This window comes from Phaenicophaeus curvirostris, chromosome 6, assembly GCF_032191515.1.
Source record: "Phaenicophaeus curvirostris isolate KB17595 chromosome 6, BPBGC_Pcur_1.0, whole genome shotgun sequence".
Lineage (NCBI taxonomy): Eukaryota > Metazoa > Chordata > Aves > Cuculiformes > Cuculidae > Phaenicophaeus > Phaenicophaeus curvirostris.
The window spans coordinates 50687829-50714043 of record NC_091397.1 but is presented as its reverse complement, the minus strand read 5'-3'; the positions used below and the strand labels follow the sequence as shown (position 1 = coordinate 50714043).

The window sequence follows — 26215 nt, the reverse complement described above, 5'->3', positions numbered from 1 at the left end:
TTCATACCACTGTTCACAGAGGGTTGTGAAAGGCATTTTACTACCACAGAGAGTGCTTCTCCATGTGAACTGACGCCTTCTGAAGTTTTCTGTGAGATTAAACAGTATGAGTCTAACTTCAGATATTGTTATAGTAAAACGGTATAGTAGGAAGCTGCTGCTGGCCTGATAACTGCCCTCAGTATGGGCAATACCCTGCCTTTCCCTCACACCTTCCTTGGGTCACTGTGGGTGGTTTTCAACCATGCACAATGTCAAGAGAAAAGGAGCCTGAGGCACCTCACTTTGTATACAAAATAAACAAAATCATTTCAAAATCCATGCTGTGCTTTGTGTACATATTACTGTCTCCTTTGGTCTCAAGAATGTTGCGAAACGTTTTATTATCAAAGGAATATAAAGGATGAAGCAGATACAATTTGATCTTTCCCCGCCCTTGTCTTCAGAAACTGCACTGTAAACTTACCAGTCCTGCCATTTGGAGTTTGCACATTTTGCCTCAGCCAGCACATTTTAATGGCATCTCATCTATAGCGGGTGAACCATGGAGCATAGAAAGCTCTGTCAGAACATGTTAACCAGAAATCTTTTGGGTATCCACAAAGAGTAAGTCATTGTGACAACTCTCTGGGTAACGCTGAGGATCAGCTAAGCTTGTTTACTCAGGCTTCCTATGATGACACATATTCACAGTTAGTTCATAAAAGAAGAAAGTAATTTAATTAAGATCATTCTCCAAATAAATTAAAAAACAGTGGATATAGGAAGGGATATATGGTTTTACCAAAATACACCAAGGCTGTCTTAATAGCATTGAACAGTAACTATACCACTTCATATTCCCAGTGAAAAAAAAAACAAACCCAACATTCCTGCCTATATTCCTATCAAGAACTAACGCACTCCTAGAGATCTGTCAAAAGTAACAACACCTATTCTTATTAAGTATTGATTTACATCAGTCATAATGTAATACGAACATCAAAGCACAAGAGGCTTTCTTGAGTGTACTGAATAGAAAAACATGAAGATTTAAGAAAGGAGAAAAAAACCCTTACACTCTACTGTGTATGAGTAGGTTTCTGGACTGTATAATTCGCAGGCTCAGTGAATAAAACTGAATTAGAAAAAAATGCAACTCAGCTTTCCAGAGCCAGTAAGGATTGGGAAGTGGACTGACGTCCACTTGAAAACATCATCAATATAACTTCTGATTTGACAAAATAAACACATACTGTTTCAAAAATTCATTTCAAAATGAAATTATTGCAGTTCTTCAGCAAAACACATCCACTGAAATTTTCAAAGACTAAAAGGTAACTAACTGCTGACTACTGTATAGGACTGATTCTGAGCAAACAGGGAGATGGTGCACAAACATAGTTTCTATAAAGCACAGCACTGGGATTATCTTCCAAACTAGCCCATGAGCTAACATATTTCTATGCAAACTAAGAATAAACTCGGCCATGATGTGTGTGCGTATATATCTTTATGAATATATAATCACTGTACTCAGAAGCAAAGGTATTCAAATTTAACCTGACCCTCTAATACACTATTAGCATGGTCAATGGATTTTGTAGGATTGGCTGTGTACAACATCAAAATAATCACAAAAGAAGCAAAGTATTGCCCCCTCCCAACAGATTGATTAGCACATAACAGATTAAAGTAAAGTACAGTCAAAATTTTCAGCCTGTCCCGAAAGACAAAATAATTATACCTATTTAAACATACATCCAATCTCACAGAGACAAAATCAAGAGAATTAAGCTGTTGAAATTCTTCTGGCTTCTAAAAAATAAAATGTTGCTAAAATTAAAACGTTTCCTTGTTGAATAGTACTGAGACTTCTATGCCAGTTATAAACTTACTTAATTGTTCTTACTTTAGCTAAGGCAATTTTGGTTTCCACAATCTTTTAATTTGGAATGTTCATAATACCAGAGAGGCTTGCCACTGCTTTTAAAACAATTTATTTCACAGTGCTAAGCTTTTAAATGCCAACACTGTAATTCTAAATAATATCTATTTTTCAAGCTTGGCAGTTCCAGGATCTTTTCCTTGGCTTTCTCAGGCATATTTCATCTATTTGTGACAAAGGTCACTGACATTAAAAGTCAATGATAAAATCAAACAAAATACAGTGAATTATTACTGCAATGGTTTTTTTCTTAAACATTTCAAGATTTTAAAGCATTAGGAATAACAGATTACAAAGACAATTCTAAACAGAGATCGATATGTTTCCCTCAACATACAACAATTACTTTTTAGACAATCATAATTTAATTTCATTATGAGATGTGATCTACGAGGAAAAAAACCCACAACACACAAAACCAAAAAAACCAATTAAAATCAATATCAGTTATTGAATTGCTTTTTAAATGAGCTGTTTGATCAGTCCAGTGTTACATGGAGGTGTCTACTGTTGACATCTTAATGGTTTACATTAAAAGTTAGTGTATTTTAAGAAAATAAGTTTGAATGGCTAATAATATTGGCCTGCAACGAAGACCAAGTCTGTCTTAGTACATCATTTCACAACATGGTAACTGTTGTTACTTAGTGCATCCTGTAGCATCTGTTCCCTCTGTCATCACCAATGACAGAAGAACGGTCTAAAAACACGTTTCATGTATAATAGTAGCTTTTCCCTAGATTTCCTCTTTTAGAAGCCAAGAATTTCATTTTGATAACCTTTAACTAGATAGACTGTAACATGCATCAACAGCAGTACTGACTGTGCTACAGGCAATTTGATGAAAAAACAATAATACTGAAAAAGGCTTCAACAGTTTGTTTTGCATCTCAAAGACTAGGAATAGAGATTTTATAATTTTTGTTTTGCTTCTGTCAAATAACACCAGCAACTTGAAATTCAGAGTGAGGTTTTCTTGACATTTTTTCTTTTTTTCTCTGAAGAAAAATCCAAGCCTTTGCTTCTGCTGTAAATTAAGCAAGTAGGCCCCTGACTCTTTAAAACTGACGTTTTCCTGGTGTATTTTCTACAGAATCCTAGAATAATGCAGGTTGAAAAGGTTCTCTGGAATTTACTTTGCGCAGCTCCCTACTTAAAACAGAACTAACTTCAAGGTTAGAATCACAGAATCAGAATAACCAGGCCGGAAGAGACCCACTGGATCATCGAGTCCAACCATTCCCATCAAACACCAAACCATATCGCCCAGCACCTCATCCACCCGTGCCTCAAACCCCTCCTGGGCAGGGGACTCAACCCCCTCCCTGGGCAGCCTGTTCCAGCGCCCAATGACCCCCCCCGCGAAGAACCCCCTCCTAATCCCCAGCCTGAACCCCCCCCGGCGGAGCCCGGGGCCACTCCCTCCCATCCTGCCCCCCGTCCCCGTTCTTAAAATCTCCTGAGAATAATTTCCACAGCCTCTCTGCACAACTTATTCCATTGTTTATCCATCTCTGTAGTGAAGTTCTGAATGTTTTTTTCCATATCTAATCAGAATTTCCCTCGCTGGAACTTGTGACTATCGACTCTTGCCTTTTCTCTGTACACACATATCTCTCTAAAATCCTTCTAGGAAGTTGAAGACCACAGGAGGACCTCTCATCAGCCCTTCTTCTCTTCACAATAAACAGGATGACCTTCGTCAACTTCTCTTCATAAGACATGCTCCAGCAATCTGACTATCTTAGTGATGTTACTTTAGACTCACTCCCTTTTGTTGATGTCTCTCTTATACTGGAAGCCCAGAAATGGACACAATACTCCACATATGATCTCAAAAGTGCAGAGTGGATAGTAATCACTTACCTCAAACAACTAATTATCCTTTGCAAATGCAGCCCAGTATATAGTTAAGCCTTAATCTCTACAAAACCTGACAAATTGTGTTCAACTTGTTGCCCAGCCTGTACTTGCTTATGTTCCAGGTACAGGACTTCACATTTTTTCATCTGTTGAACTTCATAAGGATACTGCTGGGGCACTCCTGCACCTTGTTGAGGTTCCTGTGAACAGTAGCGTCATACTCTACCACATCAATGATGTTTACTGTCATCTGCAGATTTGGTAAGTAGGCAATTCATCGCATCATCAGGGTTACTAATGGAGACATTAAACAGCAATGCCCTATCAACCCTTGAGGAGTGCCATAACCAATCAGCTGCTTTTTAGACTGTGAAAGGCTGATCACTACACTTTGAACCTGATCATCTGGCCAGGTTCTAATCTACTTTGTATTCCACTCATCCAGTCCCTGTCTCACCAATTTGGCTACAATGGTCCTATGGAAGATCATGATGAAAGCCTATCGTAAGTCAGAAAAGTATATCCTCATGTTCACAGAGCCAGTCATTTCACCATAGAAGGTAATCAGTTTGCTCTTACAAAATCTGCACATAAATCTATGTTGGCTATTTCCAACAATCTTCCTTTACTTAATGAACCTGCAAATGTCTTTCATAAAGATTTGCTTCAAAAACTTCATGGCCACTCATTTTCTCCTTTTGTGAAGACAGAAGTAGCATTTAAAGATATCTCTCAAATGTACTATCCTGCTTGCCACTAGAAACTTTCCCAGTACACACTTCCACAAGAAACACTTCTACAGGCTTGACTCTAATGCCCTATGGGTATAAGGTCAGAGACTACTCCAAAAAGGTGAATTACTTCTTTTCAAGACCTCTAATTTTTTATATATCACATAGAAAAACCACTTTACAGTATCAGAAATCACCACTGCACTGAGGGACATCATTGGTAGTATTTTGGACCTGACTACAATTGTCTAACAGTCCTTGTTTCAACTACCTTTGCTATGAAGAATGCTATTATCTTATCAGTAGAGTTTTACTACCTCTTCTAGGAAAATAGAAACATTAAAGATAATATTTTTTCAACAGCAAAAGGAGAAAAAAGGCAGTATTGAAATTGGTAGTTAACCAAGAATGACCACCTATGCAAATGCATCCATTTATGGTTTACTATACATAAGTTTTATGACTAGTAACATGGCTCTGAATCAAAAGTGAGGAAAATGGAGCTAAGTGCAGTCAGAACTATGGCCACAGAATCATTGGTTTTCCTCAGTTTGATGATCAAATAAAAAAATATAAGAAAAAATATCCAAAGAACACTTTTGGAAAAAGTAGGACATATTATTATAACAGTTAAAAATGAGGAGCAAGAAAAAGACAAATTTCTACTGTCTTTCCCCAGTGGAAAAAAAAAAAAAAAGCTATTCACAATGCAAACTGTCAGTGTTCAAAACTCTGTTGAATTCGAGGACAGGGAGGGAAGTAGAAGGAAGAATTTTTTATCCACTTTGTAATAATATTGCTATCTCGAATGAGTAGGGATGGGGTCCTCTTGGCAAAAAAAAAAAAAGGACAAATTAACTGCAAGTGTTCCCAAGAATAGTTACAAATGGAAGAAGTTCAACATAAGAAAATTAATAATACTTCACATTATTTTCCATATAACAAAGTATATACCATCCCCACCAGAGAGGCTTGCATTTAAAGACATGTTACGCTGACATGAAGTGTCTAGAGAAGAATTTTAATTTTGAATACAGAACAAATAATTAGCTTAGTTAGTGAGCTGCTTTGCTTGCAATTATTGTATCTTTCCAGCTCTCTGATTTCATACATATGGAAAAACTCCATGGGGAAATCTTGACTATGTCTACATATCTACAATGCTGTCTGGATGGGTACTCCAGCTAGGCTAAGATATGAGTATTAATCTGAGAAACAAAAGAAAAACATCATATAGATTAAATCCTTCCTAGAGTAGCAGTGTGAACTGTAGATTAGAAGGAAGTGATGCTTCCTTGATGATGTAAACTGAAATGGCATAAATCTCTGCTAACATTAATTAAGTTCCTCAGCAGAGTGAGGAACTTATCTCCTTCTCTTGAAATCAACAGGAGTTTGTAATTAATTTCATTGGAACTGGTCCTAAAACTCTGATCTTGAGATATATTTCCTCCTACTGTGTAACATGTCAGAGGATAAAAAACTAACTGAAGATTTCAGTGACAAGACTATCAGGAAGACAGTACACTTTGCAGCACAGAAATAAAAGACCATAAATAAGAAAAAGTCAGCATTACTGAAATATTTGTCACATTTGATGATATCTGCTTTATTTTTCTTCTACTCAGATATATCCCAAAAATTCTGCTTAATTTTTGTGACAATCTAAAAATTTAAAATATAATGCCACATAAAAGGTAAAAAATTACACTTTCACAGCCTCACTAAGGAATACAGACCTGTATTTGAAGTAAGAAAAGCAACTGAATATGGGAAAAGCTAGCTCTAGGGAAATTAATACCAGGAAACATTGATAAACTTAGTGTGTTGTCATGACTCATGTAAGATTTGTTGCCTACCAGATGCCAGTGCAGAAAAGAAATTCCATCGTATCAAAAGAAGTCATGTTACTGAGAAGGTCTGGAAGGAAGCCATGGTCATCATAATCTATATTGGACCTAGTTATATAAGCAGAACTAAATGGAGATCCTGCAAAACAGGTTTCAATCGTTTACTTGCTGTACATGCAAGCAGAGATCAAATGCCAGCGTTCTCAGAAATGAGACTGGTGCCACACTCAGGGAAAAGCAAAGAATGGCAGACGAGCATCTCAGCACAATTCAGAAAGAGCACAGATGGATACATATTGCACCCAGAGTAACCAAACCTTCTACAGCTAATTTAGTATTCTATATCGGTATTCCTGCTACAGCATAAAACACTTAGACAACACCTTACTAAAACAGATTAACTCTAAAATGTAGAAACAAACCATAATCCAGTTCAGATAAGTAGGTGCATGGCAGGAAAAAAAAAAAAAAAAACCCACAAAAAAACCTCAAACAAATAAACAAAGATGACTGGAAAGAGGCAATGCAGATGGTAAGCAGAGGTGCAAAGACAGCAAGATGACAGGATGACAGTCACTTTTCCCACTTTTTGCAAGCATATTTTAAGCACAGATTTGAGGGTTAAAAGGGCAGGCACACAAGTAGTGAAGATCTCCACCCTCTAACCTGCATGTAACAGCAGCTTTTGAGTGCTGTTGAAGACACCTTTCAGCACCTCAGCCCCCATTGCCTTAGCATAGCAATCAGAAACCCTGTCCAGGTTTGCTAGAAGGCAGCAAAATAAGGACTCACTTCTGAACTTGTTTCCACTGTGCGACACTGTAGTAGAATTTCTCATGTACAAACATGCATATCCTATTGCTGAAGACAATTTGCTAGGCATCTTGCTTTGGAGATGATACCCAAAAGGACGGCACTCTCTACAGCTGAGAATATTAAAAGAGATCCTGTGCAGTCCTATGTTAAAGCATCTTGTTTTGGAGATGGTACTCGAAAGGATTGCACTTTACACAGCTAGAAATACCAAAAGAGAATATGTGCAGTCTTATATTCAGGCAGAAAACTAGAACAAAACCAAAATCAATTCTTTACAATTTTTTTTCAGCCTGCAGTTAGAGGCTTGTTTAGACTCTGGTCAGATGTTTTTCATGGTTGAGACTCTTCATATACCTTAAATTGATTGATTCATAATAAAGTGCCACAGAAGGTTTTTCTCAGTTGTCACCTAAGATGATAGAAAATAAAGGAATTTGCCAGTTGAGACCAAAACCATACTTCAACTAAGGACACAAGCACATTCTTAAGTGTACTTGAATAACAATAAGGAACTTCAAAAATACCTTAGGCTTTTTAGCCATAAGTCTCTACTTATCTCCCAGCTTCTGAAGAATTAATCTCAATCAATAAACACATTTTTCTAAGCTCCTATAACTCCTTTTTCATTCTGTCATGCTATTCAATGGACCAGTTACCAGCTACCCTACATGAAATATTGTTTAACTACTATGAATTCCTCCTCCACAAATCCAAAAGAATCTTTTCAGAATTGCTGAAAAATATGTTACCTTTGTGACTGCCTGGCATTAGTGAAGTTATTCCAGGTGCAATCATTAAACTTTCTCTCTAGCTTCCCCACAACTTGTTCAATGCTAGGGTTTACCTGTGATTTGTCTGTATCGAAATTTAGTAATGTCCTTTTGTATTTATTTGCAATAGGTAGCAGCCAGCTAACTATTGCAAGTCTCCAATAGAAATTTGCAAACATGTAAAGAGTTTGTCCACAAAGCCAAGTGGATCATACTGTTCTTATTAGGGGAAATATGAACATTATGTATGTGACTGGTGTGAGCTGGCTCTTTATTAAGCTTAATCCATACAATGATACGTAAGTTATCTTGTAATAAAACTTTGTACTGAACTATGATGTCATAGATGGTGGGTACTGCATGTCTGAATATAATATAAACAAACTCTGCAAACACAAGCAGTGCTTTAAAAGTCTGTTGTGCTTGCAAATGTACTCTTAAATGCAGAAAATGTGTTAATAGTTCACCAACCAGAATGAGAACATGATGAAAACAGACAAATGCTTTGGAATAAGAAGGAAGATTTACATCTGGGAGCAGTGAAACTGACAACACACTGCCCTCAGCCAGTCCTATTTGTCCGCAGATCTCCAACTTTGACATTCAAGAAGTATTACAGAATACCCAGAAGGAACCTGCTGAGTTGCTTTACAAAATACTGTCATCTGTGACCCACAAACTATAGGCTTAAAATCAGAGGATAACTCATACTGGATTTCCTGTTAACTGGCCATGAGGCTCTGCATCAGAACATAATATTAAAAAAAAAAAAAAAAGTTGGTAACCACGGAGCAGTAAAATAGTTCTTATGATGGCAATGTCTTGCTTTATTTTGGGAAAAACCTGTTACAAGTCACTGCTACAGAGATGACTTCCAGAAACACCTCAAGCTGATCTGACAATACTTGTTTCCCAGGAAACTTAACAGAAATTTCTCTGAAGGAGAATACACTTTACCTGAAGATTTCCTCCTTTTCCCAATGCCCTAGCCAATCCTATTTGTCTGAAAGGAGGACTAATGCAATGAAAAGAGCTGATGATGGCCTTTCCCTGAAAGTTGTAGCTTAGTAGTTTACTGCCTTGGAGTAAGATTATGTCTGCTCCAAAGCTGCCAGTTTTCATGACCAAAGAACATGACAGCAGAGGTGTAAAGCACAGCAGAAGCATCAAACTAGAAAAGATTTGTCAACAGAAAAGTAAGAGTAAGAAGTCTCTGCAAATGGTTTGAGTGAACCTTCTGGATTTCCTACCTGCAGGACTGTAAAACATCAGGATTTTGATGTTAAAAAAAGTTCTAAAAGATTAAATATTTCCTCTGACCAGTGTGCATAAACTAACTGCATATCTATTATGGAACTTTCATCTCACGAGTTGCTGTGGGAAACTATACTCAACCACCAAATGAAGCTGAAAAATAAAATAAACTGCGTGAAACAAATTTTGCTTGTATTTTAGTGTATATTTCAGTATAATTGCAAAAATCAAATTTTTATTCATTCTTAAGTAATACCTAGTCCTGAATTAAGACATTTGCTTTTTGCAGTTAGCAAGGGATAAAAAGCATATTTAATTCTGATCTTTTCCCTTTCTTGCTTCTATGTATTCACTTTTGTTCACAGTACAATAAAACTTTACTAAGATGAAATTTCATTGAGAAAAAGGTGTAGGCAGGCTTAGTTTAAAAGAAAGTGAAACTTGCTAAACTGGATTGTCTTTTTTCTGGGTTATGAATTCAGAGAGCTAGATAAACTACTGCCAAATGCCTCACTGGCTCCTATGTTTCAAAAGGGTAATGTTTCAGAAACTCATTTTTATAGTGAAAGGAGTTCTATGAATTTTGTGGTACTTCTCATCTCCTTCATTATTTTTCCACTAGTTATCTAATGCATTGTAGAAAGTACTGCAGAGGAAAGCAGTTTTTGGTTTTGTCCTAACCATGCCTCATTCACTCATGTTGATTCAGCAATTTACACAAAAGGAAGCAAGGGGAAATTCTGTTTTACATAAAATCTTAGTAATATCAGCTTTCTTACTGGTACTGCTATACATTTGCATCCACAGTTATTTTTCATTCTGTCAGTAGAAATGCGAGTTTTACTCCTGCTGGTGAGAATAAACGATTTCCACATGAGGTCACCTCTTCCTACACCATCCAGGCTGGTTTTGTGAAAAGTGGAGCAATGTCAGCAAAACCAGATACTAAATGCATTTTGCCCTCTTTTAATCCCAAAACATAACCAAAATATCCATCGACTTGCTTGTCATCCTGCTACTGCATGTATGAGAGCAGAAAGGCAATAATGTCATCAGCAAGAAGAATATATTATAGGATATGATGAGTGAAGTGTGAGAATTGTTTTTAAGTGACAAGAAAGGCAATTACTGGGAGGAAAGAACATGGAAAACTGTGTTACTTCCAAGCACACATAGTTCAGTAACAGAAGTGCTGATGTCTCACCATGTCCTGTTTGGTCACCACAAGTCACTATAACAAGTAATGACACAAGAAAAAATAGGTTCCCATCATTTTTGTGACTTTGCACAGTGTGCTGTTTCGAGGCTGCTCTGCCCCAGGAAAGAACCAAGTGGGTATCATACAGCAAAGCTGCCAAGCTGACAGATAAGCAGATACTTTTAAAAGTAAATCTGATGAGTTGTTAAAAGTCAGTACAGATACCAAGAGAGCAAAAAAATAAACACTGCTTTTAACCCTATGATGCACACTATTTATTAATTGTACATTTGCACAGGCTAATAGGCATTGTGCTTAAGCAACTTACCTTAGGAAATTATGCAGAGATGAATATTCAATTATAGTAACAAGGTCTGTTATTTATGTCCAGCAGATAAAAGCTACTTCACACAGTTTGAAGATGATGACTACAGTGTGACAGCTTTAATTACACAGTCAAATGCTAACACAGCTGAACCCTACCTCTGTTCAGCAGTCCATTGCAAATTGTTTGGGAACAAGACATGGGCTGTTGCATAATATAAATCAATCCTCCATTTCTATTACTCCTTGTGATATAAAAGACACAAACCTGTCCTGCTTTCTGGGAATAATTCAGAGATGAAACAAAAGAAGAAGCAGTCACAATTCCAATATTCTTCCCAACCTTTCTATGTGCATTAGTTCCAAGAGAGCACACAACTTTGCAAAGGCATATACAACCCACAGCACAGTCCATGAATCACTGCATTTGGAAATGGGGTTCTTTTGGGTGTAGTGCAAGCACTTCATTCATTCAACATGAGATATAATGAATAACTACGGATGACAAAGCCTTAGAAGACAATCTCAGAAAACAGAGCTTTTACTTAGTTTTAATTTGCAGCAGAATTTAGTCTCAAGAATGATTAGACCATTAACTTGGACTCTGAGCATAACAGCTGTCTTCTGTGACAACCAGACATCAACCACAAGAACCACAAGAAATAACATTCTCATAAATAAAGCAACCAACTGACATATATTGAATAAATAGTACCGTGCATGTTTAACAGTTACTTCAGTTACATTAGTGACCTTCAAAAAAACATGATTTGTGTGCATATGCTAAACTGAAAGGGTCAAGTCATAACTTTTTTTAGTCACAGTCATATGTCACTTGAGCTTGCTGGGGTCTCATCAACAAAACAATCATTCTTCTGAAAAACATTGCCCATATTTCAGATGTACTAGCTTCAACAAAACCTATTATTGTGGAATGTCTGTCAGATTCCCATTTCTCCTTGATTTATAAAAGGGATCTCAAACAAGATTTCTGTTGAAAGTGCAGGGAGGGAGGTTACTCAAACATGCAGTTCCAATTCAGCTCTAACTATCAGCAAGAAACACTTAACATTTGCCTCTACTTCATTCATAATGTTCAGTTTAAAAAAAATCTCAAAATTTGGTGACATGGGACAATCTCTTCCTTATGCTCTTCCCCACATTATTCTCACAGTGGAGTGCTACTTTTGATGACACTCAAAGATCTGTCAGATTGGAAAAGCCTCAGGCAATCCCCCCAAAATAACTGCACTCAGAAACAGAGTTAGATAGTCAACCAGCTATTTTCTGACTACAAATGGATGCGGACACATATGACATGAGGATATATTTAAGGAGAAAATAAGAAACATGCCACTATACTACTACTTTGTTCCTCTCTAGAATACAAATGTTGAAGCCTTTTGAAACTAATTTCAGCATTGCTTAATTAATTCTTTCTAATTGCAAATGAATTCCTTCATTATCGTGAATAAAGTAGAAAAATGAATTGCAGAAAACCACTTTCTATCATGAGCAAAACTGTTTTGCTAATAATAACGATAACACAATTTTACCTTAAGTGAAGATAGCATTAACATTAGACTGTGTTTATTTGGTAATAGAAAGAATGCATTTGTGGGTAACCATATTGCATTTTCAATCAATTAGGAAATCAATATTTCTTTATGCATTTTCACAATGCCTACTGATGGTAGTGGTATTGTTTCTAAGCCTGAACTACGAACACTGCCAAATGTTACAGTCCTGCCACTTGAAGACAAAATTTTTTTGTTGTTCAATGTTATGGAGCTCTTCTTGTTTGTTTTATTGTTTTGTTTTTAAGGAAATGAGCAAAACTTCCTACATAGTAAAGCACTCGTATGCAACTCACTTCAGCAACATAGCCACATTATTCTCAACTCTTAAAGCCAGGAGAAAGCAGATTATTAAAAACACCTCATAAGTCTTACGTAAGGATAATGTTCTGTGTATCCTTCTGCAGATGGCACAGCAAGCAACTCATGGCACAAAATATTAAGCAATGTGTGTGCTCTGAAGAAAGAAAGTCTGCGAGTCCTTCATACATCGTGTTAAAACCATCATTTATGTAACATGGTGAATAGAAGCAGATAGAAGAATAAAGTACAACTCCACCCATAGTACAGCAAATTTGACAACTACCTGGTCTGAAATTGAGAAAATTATGACACAGTAATATGTTTCTTCTTCTTAGAGACTACCATTTGCCTCTATTATCTGATCTACTTCTTTTCCATAAAGCCACAAGCATATTTTCCTTTGAGGCATACAATTCACTCTGAAGATAAGAAAACACGCCACCTACTACAAAATGCATTTCCAAAGCTGTCAATGAAATCAATTAAAATTAAAGTAACCTTTGTTCCACCTTGGTTTGACTTCAGTCATGATCTTTAAACAGACTTAAGCTAGCTAGGGGGTGAATCAAACTAAAATGAAACGAGTTTGGGAATGTATTTGTTTAAATGTATTTTACAACTGCCTGACATTCATTAAAAGCAAACATAACCCTAACTTGTATAGCCTCTCTAGTGGCATATAGAACATCACTGATTATGCTGAAAACCATCAGAATGCAAATGGAATGAGAAAGAAGCTGAATCAACACAATCATGTAGACATAATATAAAATAAAAACCTCTTGTAACAACACAGACTGTATACCTTTAGCTGTTTGCCAGATGCTCATGCTAGAGATGACCCCAAGCACTCTGAAGTCAGTGAAAGCCTTTGCCTAAACTTCAATGGATTTGTTGGCCGAATAAAAGAAATGCTTAGATTCATTTATATTGACATTAGTGCACATTGCCGCAATTCTCACACCAAAGCACGGCAAAAGGTGTATATATGTTCTAAAGCTTACCACTATCACTTTTGAGATTTCCATTGCTGAGCTGTTTTAACCTCTTCTGATGGGATTTGCCGTTGTAGTGGATTTGTGCCTGAGCAGCAGAGTTCAGCTGAATGTTGCAAACATTACACAAAGTGAAATTGGTGTGTTTCTTTTCTCTTTCCTTCTTTTCTTCAGTGCCACAAGGTGCTAATTCTTTCTCACCTCCCCTCTCTGAGACAGATGTGAAATCTGAGTTGTATGAGTGGTTATCAACTGGTAGATCAGGGCTCCAGGGCTTCTTCATATTTTCTGGAAGGAAAGAAAAATAAACACGAACCATGAGGGAAAATTGACGAGAAATACAAAATAATATACACAAACTTTCTATATCTCTAAATAAACAAAAGGAAGGTTCTTTGCATTTTTATATTTTAACACTACATTTCCACTGATGTGGTTTGCTTTCTATTCATGTCTTTTAGTTCTGCTGCATAAGCAACTTCACAGTCACATACGTGAATGTTTTTAAACGTTATGGGGTACGACTAAATCTGTCACTGAAACAAACCCGACATAGGTGGTAGGTTTTAAATTTTTTTTATTATTATTTAATATTTTATTTATTATTATTAGTCTCTAATCCCTTGGCTAGTTTATTTAATAATTATAGTATGGAAAACAACTTTACAAATGCTAAATTAGTAATCTCAGCGAGGTCTAGACGAAGCTCATGACATCTTAACTGTCACCTTTGGTGGGAAACTGCATCTGATTCAGGTGGCCAGGCACTGGCAGTAGGGGCAGAAGGATAACCTCTAAAACAAAGCCGAAGGCAGTCCAATGTTGGGAATAGCCAGTTCCAGGAGGCTCAAAAACTGACCTACTTGTGCTCAAAGCTTAGTCTGTCAGCCACAGGTGTGGCACCTCTGTGATAACGTATTTATGAAAAGGTAAAAACACTGTGCAGCAGCTAAAAAAATGTGAGAGGAAGAGCCCTACAGACAGAGGAAAAGAAGAGGATAAGTTACTCCGGGTACTGGAGCAAAGATTCCCCTGCAGCTCATGGTGAAGAACATGGTGACACAGGTTGTCTCCCTGCAGCCCAAGGAGGACCACAGTAGAGCAGATATCCACTCTGCAGCCCTTGGAGGACCCCACACCACAGCAGGTGGATATGCCAGAAGGAAGCTGCAGGCCACGAAGAGCCCATGCAGGAGCTGTAGTCTGCGGAAGAAGCCCAGGCAAGAGCAGGCTTTCTGGCAAGACCTGTTACCCCCATGGAGGTCACATGCTGGAGTAGACCCTTCCTAAAGGACTGTACCATGGAAAGGAACCATGTTGAAGCAGTTTTTCAAGAATTGCAGCCCATGGGGAGGACACCCACTGCAGCAGTTCACGAAAGACTGTATTCCACGGGAGGGACCACATACTGGAGCAGAGGAACAGTGTGAGGAGGAAGGTGCAGCAGAGATGAAGTGATAAGGACTGACCACAACCCCCAGTCCCCATCCCCTTGCACTGTTCAGGAATGGGACGACAGCGTAGAAGAGTCAAGAGTGTTAAGCCTGGGAAGAAGTGGCAGGCCTACAGACGAAGTGTTTAGCGTTTTGACTTTGTTTCTTACCATCCTAACTATATTTCAATTGGCAATAAATTAATTTTCTTCAATTTGAACCTATTTTGCCTGTGATAGTAACCAGTAAGTGTTCTCCCTTTCTTTACCTCAACTCATGAGATTTTCCATCTTATTTCCCCCTCTCTGTCCTGGTGGGAAAAGGGAATGAGAGAGTGGCTGGGTCAGAGTCTGGCAGCCAGCCAAGGTCAATCCACCACAGAAATAAAGGTAGGTATTACAGCAGAAATATTTTATAATCCTGTCCAGAAATAAATCCATAAGTATCACATTTTTATTTTTTCATTATAAAATATACAATAAATAGGTCAGTTAAACTATATGTGGATGACAATCTATTGTTGCATTTCATTACATACACTTCTACATTCAAATGCTGCACTTGACTAAACACCAAAAATTCTTAGCTGTTTTAGCACCTAAATATGCAAACACTTTTCAAGTTGGAAAAAAGGAAGGGGAGGCCTTTGTTTCCCATATTTATATATTTTGATCTGTTGCAATTAAGAAGAAAAAAATAAACTCCCTATATTTTAGTCAGTCAAGCTTAAATGCATAGACCTTGCTCCTGAGTTTATTACTTAGGTATTTAGCAATCCCCAGCTTCCTGTCTCCACTTCCTGTGAATGCTTGAACAATAGTTCAAAGACAAATAATAAACACATTATATTTGTCTCTTACCTTAAGCTCCCAGGGTTATAATTCAAGGACATTTAACTTAGATTCAGCTCATACCAGATTGTAACAACTACAGAAATGAGAAGATAATCCCATCTGCAGAACTTCAAGTGAAACCAATGTAAACAGCGGCTTCTGTGATTAACGGTGAGCAGAAATGGCACAGATGAAGAAGTGTTCTGTGCACTGCAAACACAATTTACTATTCAAGGAGAGCAAAATGTTATACCAACTTAGCATCTTGATGAGACCTTTATATAGCATATAAATTTTTAAACTGCTTGTTCTCCTGGACTCAGTAAATAAATGAAGGTCTAGCCAAACAACCTAATTTGTACTTTGAGTGACAAAATTACCGCAGTCTTAAACACGATGATACTGCTTGGTCTCTAACTAACAAATAAGTCAACCTAGAGACAAAAAAAGATCATTACAGCCACACAAGAAAATGGCCTACTGATGCCTTTAATCCCAGATCCAGAAAAGGTTCAGTATCTAAAAATAAGTCTAATCAAGCCTTCAGATTTGGGTCTGATTACACCAAAATACTGTAAATAATTCTTGAGAGATCTTCAAATATTGTAAAATTCATCAGCTAAATGTTTTGCTGGCTTTCCAAAGGTTTTAACACATTTACAGCTTTCCAATTAAACCATAAAGATTAATTTATCTGAGGAGGCAAATCTAAAACCTATCAATAGCCAGAACAGTTTCAATCTCAGTTTTCAGATTTGCTTCCTATCTAATTAGTACTGTGTTCTTTCATGCTAACTGAACCCTACTTCATTTTAAAAAGTATAGACCCAGTTCTGAGAGAGCTCTTAGGCTGCTGTAGATTAAAACCTCACTCAACCAGTTCGGTCAATATTATTCTTTCAGCTTTTAGGTATAGTTAAATCTGCTGGCTAGGATTTTGGCTGTCTAAAGCAAGAGATGAGAAAGAGGGCTAAAAATTTAATTCCAAAGCAAAATAAAGAGAAACAGAAGCAGCATGGAAGTAGTTATTTATTAAAATCAAACCTATTATACCAACAGTGATGACAGGGACTTTTATAAAAGAAATCACAACTGTCCTGTAAGACATTGTGAGACTATCAAAGCTTAGGAGAAAACCCAAGGTTTTTTATATAACAGATCTGTATAGTATTTCTCCTAATGGAAAAAGGAGGTTTCTCCTGAGGAAGAAGCAGCAGTTCATCACCCTTTCAGCATTCTGGAATTTGTCATTAACAGTATCTCCAGCAAAGAGAGCTATAGTCATCTACTTAAAATATTTTTCAATTAAGAAATTCAGTCTTTAATCAAAGCGTTATGAGGATTAATATGCTAACATGATAGCACTAATTTTACCAAATCGCTCTAAATGACGGTAACCTTGCAGATATCCCTGTTTACATACATGCTGTACATTAATATATATAATCATTCGCATTGAAAGTATCCCCCACTAGAGAGCAGTATGAATTTAAAATTACAAGTACAATATATCTCTAGACCTATAGTGCTAGTCATATAGGAATGAGATGACTATAATAAAACAGATTTTCTAACCATGATGCAGAACTCTGTAAGCAAATATATCCTAGTAAATTAAACAAACATTATACACTATGTGTACACATCTAATTCCTTCTGAAACATTCACATGGATAAGCTGGCAAGCTAATAAACTGTATTAGCAAGTTATAACATCCTTCTAATATTCCAATCAACACAGCCTAATCTACAGCCTTATTTTTGCATATAGAATACTGCTGTTTTGCATTCTAATCTGATTCCAGAAAAAGAAATTATAAAATGCACACTAGTAAACGAACAGTAAGATAATAAGGGAAAATAAAATTTTGAAATAAATGATTCAAGCTTCTGCTAGTTGATTTGTGCTTTCACAGAAAGCTGTGATGGCATTTGAGCTGTAATACATTTTTGCCTACTGCCACGAGTCTCAAATCTGGAGGAAGGAGCGGATAATTTATAACTGCTGGCTAGGTGACAATGAGGAAAAAAATTTTCAGGAATACATATTGCCCTATAGTCTGCCATCATTTCCTTTTAAGATACACAGGGATTTCTGAATATGTGATGACACTACTTAATGACTACGGCAAAATACTACTTGTGCAACCCAAGTGAGCTGATGCTTTAAGCTAGGATTACACAGCAGTGCTCAATATGTTGACTGGACACAGTTTTAGTGGAAAAATAATCCTAAACATGAAGTCATACAATTTGGAAACACCAAAGCACTTCTGGATTAAAACATTCCGAGTCCTTACTCAATATTCTTTAGAAGATAAGAAAATAAAGTTAAGAAAATATAAAGAAGGAGGAGATATCCAAGTAAATACACCTTGCTGAGATATATTTAAAACATAATTTACCACTACGACTAGTATTTTAAAATGAAAGAAAACAAAAAAATCAAGTTTGTGAAATCTTGTAAAAGATCACCAGTGTTTCAACTAATGCAGATGCAGAGCGCCGCACAGACTTTCAGTTCATGCCTGCATATGCCTGCATTATTGCATACTTCTGTTTTCTGGAATTAAATCTTTATGTAGGAATTTTGCTTGCTGCAAGTGCAGGAAAGAATGCTTAGCTTCTTCTGTTAGGAAGTTACATGGCATATAGTTAGAAGAAACAATGTAATCTTACTTTTAAAAGCAATTTTTAATTGCTAACAATGTCTTATTGGTTTGAACTGCTGATCCTGTGTGGAAATGGACAGGCATTAATGAAAACCCTCTTTCCCTGCCATTATATCATAGCATTCACCTTGTTTGCATTGGTTTATATGACGTGGCTGCACATCATATAAACAGTCATTGGTTTTGCAGATAACTTTATTTCTCCCACAAAAAAAGCTAAATTCTCAACATTTAGGAACCCCAAGGAAGACTGCAGTGAACTAAAAATGAATGAACAAGGCAACCAAGAACTCAAAATTTCAAGCCAATTTAAATAGCACTGTAGATAAATGCTTACATTCCTTTTCCCTGGAGCTCTGAACTCAATTTTGATTCAATGATGCTTACCAGTAAAATGAACTTTGCATGACATTATAGCTCTGTGAAGTAGAAAACTGTCCCATGTGGAAAACCAGCTCAACTACAATTTTTAGTGTTTGCTGGCTTCGCTAGCACAGCTACTGCCTGGGGATCTCCCTTCTAAAATGTACTTGAATGTAAAGGATTAGAAATTACATGCTTCCCATGAAACAATCCTTACCTTCTTAAAAGCAAGACAAAAGCATGCTTTCTGTTCAAGGATATGGAAAGGCAACTTTGCTTATTTGTATTACAACTAATTGTTTTCTTTCCAGACTGTCTTGTCAGTGTGGAACTATCCCTGCCACTGGGTCTTAAGACTCTTTGTAGATAATAGTCAGATATGTTGGATTCATTTAAGAGGCCAATGGAGTATATCAGTCCTGGAGTAGGAGACTGTTATGCAGGTAGGTCAGTTATACTCAACACAGACTATTTGCAATTGATGAATGACACAGTATATCCTAAAGAGTATCTCTGTGGAAGAAACCACTTCCTAACGTGTCACTACGACAAATACATTGCCTCTAATAGCTGAAGGACAGAAAACACAGACAGGGCATAGAGGATAAAAGTCCAGTAATTACAATATTCAGAGATGGCTAATATTTCATCCCGAAACTGTGAAAATGGCAAAGGCACTTAGATGGCAATCATCAAAGACAAAGATGCTTGTACGTCAGTTAGTCAACACGAGCCTCGGTAGTAACTGCAAATCTCACCAACAGGGCCTATAGAAAAAGACCTCTCACTATGAAGTACGCGAAAACTAGAAACTTAGGCATTTTGTTCTTAAAAGCATACATTCCCCTTTCTTCACGCATGTTTACACTGTAGATCTCAAGTTATATATAAGAAATCTCACTTAGTATGCCATGAAGGCCTCTTCAAACATTAAAATTTGAAGGTAAAAAGAAAACACAGTTTTCAGGCATCTACAGATAACAGCATATATCAAAAGATTTCAGCAGTTCCTTTCAAACAAACTGTTGCTAGAATAATACAAAAATAAAATCAAAAAGAAAATTAAAAATAAAATTAAAAAGAAAATTAAAAAGAAAAATAACTTTTCAAGATCCTTTCAAATTATCACCCTGTCAGTTTTCACATCTCAGGGGAAAGTTATCAGCACACGGCACAAAACCCCATCTGGTAATAACTGGAATCTTCCAATCTTTTTGAACACCATAAATTTGATGCTATGTCTTTCAGATGATAGGATGTTAGTGGATGATGACAGTCATGGTAACAGGGTGACCTTTGTGTCAGCCTTTTAAGAAATTCTTCCACTCTGGGAGCCAATATATGTGACAGGACCTTCCCCAACACTGGGTATCCGTACGCTGCAGTCTTCCTGTTTATCTGTTATGTTACTTAATAATCCCTGCTGCATCAGTTTCCTGTGACCCCTTTACCAAGAAGCCAGTGACAGCTAACTTGCCTCTGCAACCTCTAAATTGACCTCACTGCATAAAATATTGGCTCTAGAAATTTGTTCCTGGGAGAAGCTTAAAATCAAGATATTGTTATGTTTTTTATACATGAAGGGAAGGGGCAGGACAGCCTGAGGGAAGCATCAGGAATACAAAAATAAAATAGCTTTTGCTTCTTCCACCCCCATTATTGCTGCTGATGTGGTCCTGACACATTCTGATCATGGTTGCACCTGCTCCTGGTTTTGAGCCCAGAGTGATTTAGGTCTATTTTAGACGTTGCTGCAGTTGCAAACATACAATGAGATGGACAAACAATGGGAAAGTGGTGAAACGGCACTCACGGTGAAAGCACTCCATCTCTGAAATGCAGGTCCCTCCCAAATGATCCAAGTAACCTTCAGGATACATTGCCAGACTCATCTGTTTTCTCTGGCTGGCTGGATGAACGTCATTTCAGTGGAAGAGCTATTGGGGAATGAGAACCTACTGGGATTGGAAAGGCTTTTTTTAAAATAATTTTTCATTGAGTCTTCCAGATTTTGCTGTATTTCAGATGAAAATTAAATAAAGTATATAATACAATAAAAGATGATGTGAAAATCTAGAAAGTACATGCACTAAAGCAATTTTACACTGTTGGTAGGCTTTTCTTAGAAGAGTTTTAGGACTGCACAAATAACTATCACTTGCTTCTAGAAAGCAAGGCAGCGTTTCTCAGGTCATCCACCCAAGAGCTAAATGACTAGCCAGTGATAAAATTACAGACAGAACTCAGTATTTCTTGTTGTTGTCTGTCTCGTACAGTGCACATCATATCCTATTTGAATCAACTATCAAATATTTTCTAAAAATTATCCACAGAAAATACAGTAGAAGAGGTAGCTTAAGAGAAAAAAAATAAGTCTGGAACAGAAACCGCTCCTTTTCCTATTTATACTTTCTCCTTAGCCTTCCAGCTCCTCCCAATACAATCACTCCTACTAGTTGTTATACCACTTCAATCATCCATGTGAATAATAGGAGAGCCATAATCATCATCATCTCAGGTGATTTTTGCAACGTTTAAGAGGAAAATAATCTCTTGAGCAAAACCCGCATCAAGTAATAAGAAAGAAAGGCAGGTTCTCCCCACATTCTACAGTGTCTCTTGGGAGAGTGGGAAGGAATGAGGAGGAAGGGAACTAAGTTACTTGGAGTTGGAAGGCTTTATAACTTAATGCGTATGTCCTGGAACATCTCCCAGGAAATGCATCTCTGCAAACTGAATCCTGTAAGAGTAGATTTTTACCCCTCCAAAATAGGCTTATTTTATAGTCCTATACCTTAAGCAATAGTGCAGAAGATAAAAGCCCCAGGTTTTGGTTTGTTTTGCCAGGAGAGCACTTAAACCTTTCGGGAAAGCCTGCATTTCAATACTGCAGCAAATGAACAGGCTCCAGCCTATCTTGTCACAGTCACACAAGTTCCTAAAGAAACTTGTAGATGAACTAAATAGAAAAAGTTCATCATTTCTTGGTTCAGCAGTTCCCTCATGCCAGAAGCAACCAACAGACATCTCATAGTCTCAAAATATACTGCAGTCATTTTTTCAATTGAGTTCTATAAAAAGAGCTAAGCACTAATCAACACCATATGTTATTCAATTAGCTAGTAATACATATCTATTTCTCAAGCCTGCACTAACATAATGGAGGACTTTGGGTGGTTTGGAACTATTTAAAGCCCAAGTAATTAATTTGCAAACATCAGCTTCTCAAATATGAGAAGCACTACTGTGGTGACTTATAGCCAGGGCCAAGCCAGGAAAACTCCCTCATTTGCTTTTTATTCAATCAGTTTTCAGAGCTGGTTCTTGTTAAGACAAAGGTTTCTGCTTAAAATAGGGCCAATAAAGGCACAGGTTCAGATATATGTCTGGCACCCAGGCCCTGAGTGATATTCTTCTCGTGCAAGTTAAACAAGCTGTTAGTGTTGCCTCACCTCCCTATCCATTTAGTAGTATCTTGTGCGCAGTCCTTGTAAAGAAGGAAGTTTAAACAGCAAAAGGCTTAGTTACCACAGCTATGACAGCTCTGCCTACCAAGAAAATTTGTTGTTGTGCGCCTTGAAGTGTATTATTTTTCCCATATTTTTGATTTCCACATTTGGGAATTCTACTCACAACCTCAAAACACCTGCCAACAGCACTCTGAGTTGGCTGGGCTCAGAATAAAGGGACAGTAGTGTCCACTTGTAATTCAGAGTGCTTCTACTACACCAAAATTTGGGTTTAGTGTTACTTCTGAGAAAGCAGGCATTCAGTACAAGTTTTAAAGGTCGGGGGAAAATTGAAGATATTTCAAGTTATTAACTCTGAGCAACATATAAATTAGACCATTTAGCAGGGTCCAGAAACAGGTGTAAAAAAAAAAAAAAAAAAAAGTGTGCACAAGGAAAAGGTGACAACCAATCTTCTTCTACAGAACTACTGAATTATTTTAGATATTTGAATCACTTTTGATTTCATAAATAAAAATCACCTCTTTCAGCTTTTCTGGATCAACTCCCTGATGTGAAGTCAGCCTACAACCTCTCATCCAGATATCCTGTAAAGTGCCAAATTCCACCTTATATCTCTTTGTTTTTTCTAGCACCTAAACATCCAGTTAAATCTTTATATTCCAGCAGAAAGCAAGAGCATGAACAATTGCTTGGGTATAATGAGCAACTCACTTTTGCAGATAAGTAACTTCTGTTCTTAACCCTCCACTACAACCACTAGCTACCATTGTATCCAAGTAGGTAATTTATAAAATGTTCTTAAGTTTCAGTTAGTGTTTTTTTGATATTTGCATTCTCAAACTCCCTCAGGTCCTAGGAAACAGCAATGTTAAAAGTCAATCTCTCCCCCTCTTCTGGTTACACTTTTGTATTAGGGTGTTACCAATTACTGCTTCAATCAATTACCAATTGTACATTTTGTCTCCCTGTAAATGCACTTGTAGAAACATCAATGTTTAAAAAAATTGAGGAGCTAGGACTTATATTTGAACAATACTATTTATTCTTTTACAGGTTATCTGCTCATTTAAAAAGATTCAAGTAGCTCTGACAGCATTTATAAGTGTAGGGGTTTTTTATTTTTATGTTATTGCTTCATTACACTCACTGGGCCATTTAATGTTGAATTTAATTGAGAGTAGATAATTTTCCAAGTAATGCAAACACATCAAGGTGAAAGTCTGTTGTGTTTGGAAAGGTTAGCAGATGCTTTTGCAAGTGCATGTGAAAGTTATTGTCATTTATCTTATTCTTTCACCTTTGAATTGCATTCTTTTTAATAAAAAGGATGTATTTAGCACAGCATTCATGGCAATAGAAACATAACTACTGCTAGTCTACAGCATGTGTTTATTAGGGTAGACTGTGCAGTTTTAGCTGAGAAGAATAAGCATATTTTATATAACTTAAAAAGCATAGTCTCTGTTACTGTATCTGAGGCTAACATTTTTTTTTTTTTTCGACAAATACACATTCAGCTCAATCTCTTCCTCAATATTAGGGGTTTAAAGATAAATGTCTAGCGAATGAGACTAACTTTGACATGTACCAATTAAGTCTGAAAGACAAATTGGGAGATCTGGACCTTTTTGTGTTTCCCCAGGATGACACAGGCAGAAGCAAAAGTCTTTTATTACAGTCATACAAGGCCAACATAGGGCTTCATTTACACAGCTGGAGAATCATTTTAACATGAAGCCTATCTGTCTGTGTCACATTTCTAATAACCTTTCATCACAGTTCCCAGATGTAATGCATTTATAGAAATGCTTATGCATCAAAAATAAAAATGTAGAAAAGGAATCAAATTATTAAAAAGAGAAACTGGGATGTTTTATTTTTTTATTTGGCGTAAATTAAGGTGATTCACTAGTAGTGAATGCAAATATATTTTCAGGTTATGATTGCTATAATCCCATATGGTGGGTACAGGTTCTAGTGTACATCCAGGAAAGTGTATCTAGACCAAATAGGACTTACCAAGCAATGAGATATTATAGTAAATTCTTCTTTTGATTACGTTCCCATGACTGTAATTCTGTTGAATCATGTGTGGGAAAACAAGGGTAGGGGACACTAGGGAAAATATGTTTTTAATTTTCACAAGTTACAAACATGAAAATAAAATGGCTTTTCTGGGCAAGTATAATGGGAGAGATTGAAATTCTTCCTGTAATTTTTTATAGATCCAAGATCATTGGATTATGTTAACTATTTACAATTTGGATATGTACAGTTCAATAACAAAAATATGGAAATACAGGAAATCTTGCACAAACCAGAGACTTCCAGCGAATACCTCTCCTCTGGCACTGGGGCTGCTGCATCACTTTGCTTGTAAAAATTAGCCCCTGTTGGAAATTGCTGATTTTGCAAGGTACTGCAGAAACATCTTTCAAAATCTAGAAACTTACCAAAGACAATCAGGATCTTACTGGCCGCATTAATCAATGACGGTGCCTTACTATTACTAAAACAGAGAATAAGCTTCTAAAATAGGAAAGGTTTTTTTCAGTTTGTAGATATATGTACACATATTTATATACCTTTTCTGTGCAAAGTTGTCCTGGACCACTGCCTTGAGGATTCCACGACCGTATTTTTTTGTTATGCTTTATACAGCATACGTTGCTAATAATTAAAAAGCATCCATGCTTATTTCTGAAAGATCCTCACATGATTATAAGTCATTTTTGTACTGAAAAATGTGTTTCTGAAAGAGAATCATGGAATGGATGTGAATAATACACACAGAATGTAGTATAGCTGATGCTTTCCAGCTTTCTCTGGGAGAATTTCACAGCAGTACTGTCCCTATCGCACTTAGCAGCAGATGCTCATATCACAGACCCAGAACCGCTGCTCTTGGGAAGCCTGAGAACTTTGCTCAGCCACTGTGATCCACAAAAACTACTGCTGCTGAGTCTGTAAAATACTTCCAGCTCCACTGGCTATCTGCAATCTCTCTGAACATGTTAGGGTAGAGTGAAGCTGTTCGAAACCTCTGAGAAATCATGCATGGTGGAATTTAAAGACCTATGAAGTTTCTTCCTTCAGCTATGCTGATTCAGATGAAAAACCTTATACAATCGATTAAACGTAGGGCAAGTTTATAAAATCCCTGAGACTTGCATGACTATTTAATTTTTCAGAATAATAACTCAACTATGCATTAAAATATTCATAGAATCATAGAATCATAGAATAACCAGGTTGGAAGAGACCCACTGGATCATCGAGTCCAACCATTCCTATCAAACACTAAACCATGCCCCTTAGCACCTCGTCCACCCGTGCCTTAAACACCTCCAGGGAAGGTGAATCAACCACCTCCCTGGGCAGCCTGTTCCAGTGCCCAGTGACCCTTTCTGTGAAGAATTTTTTCCTAATGTCCAGCCTAAATCTCCCCTGGCGGAACTTGAGGCCATTCCCTCTTGTCCTGTCCCTCATCACTTCGGAGAAGAGGCCAGCACCCTCCTCTCTACAACCTCCTTTCAGGTAGCTGTAGAGTGCAATGAGGTCTCCCCTCAGCCTCCTCTTCTCCAGGCTAAACAACCCCAGCTCTCTCACCTGCTCCTCGTAAGACTCATTCTCCAGCCCCCTCACCAGCTTTGTTGCTCTTCTCTGGACTCGCTCCAGAGCCTCAACATCCTTCTTGTGGTGGGGTGGCTTTCTCCTGAGCTGCCAGGATTTCCTTTTTGAAGAGCTCCCAGCCCTCATGGGCTCCCTTGCCCTTAAGTACTGTCTCCCATGAGACTTTGCCGACCAGCCTTCTGAAGAGTTCACAGTCTGCC

The 26215-nt window shown here is 37.2% G+C and overlaps 1 protein-coding gene across 2 annotated transcripts in view; it reads right to left on the bottom strand.

Annotated features, from left to right (window-relative positions):
• The window catches only part of ZNF385D (zinc finger protein 385D), a 404649-nt gene that overhangs the window by 308685 nt on the left and 69749 nt on the right, over positions 1-26215 (bottom strand). For both annotated transcript variants that reach the window (XM_069860137.1, XM_069860136.1), the window contains exon 2: positions 13618-13896. In XM_069860137.1, coding sequence (XP_069716238.1) covers positions 13618-13896 — 279 coding nt within the window. The remainder of the gene's footprint in view (positions 1-13617; positions 13897-26215) is intronic.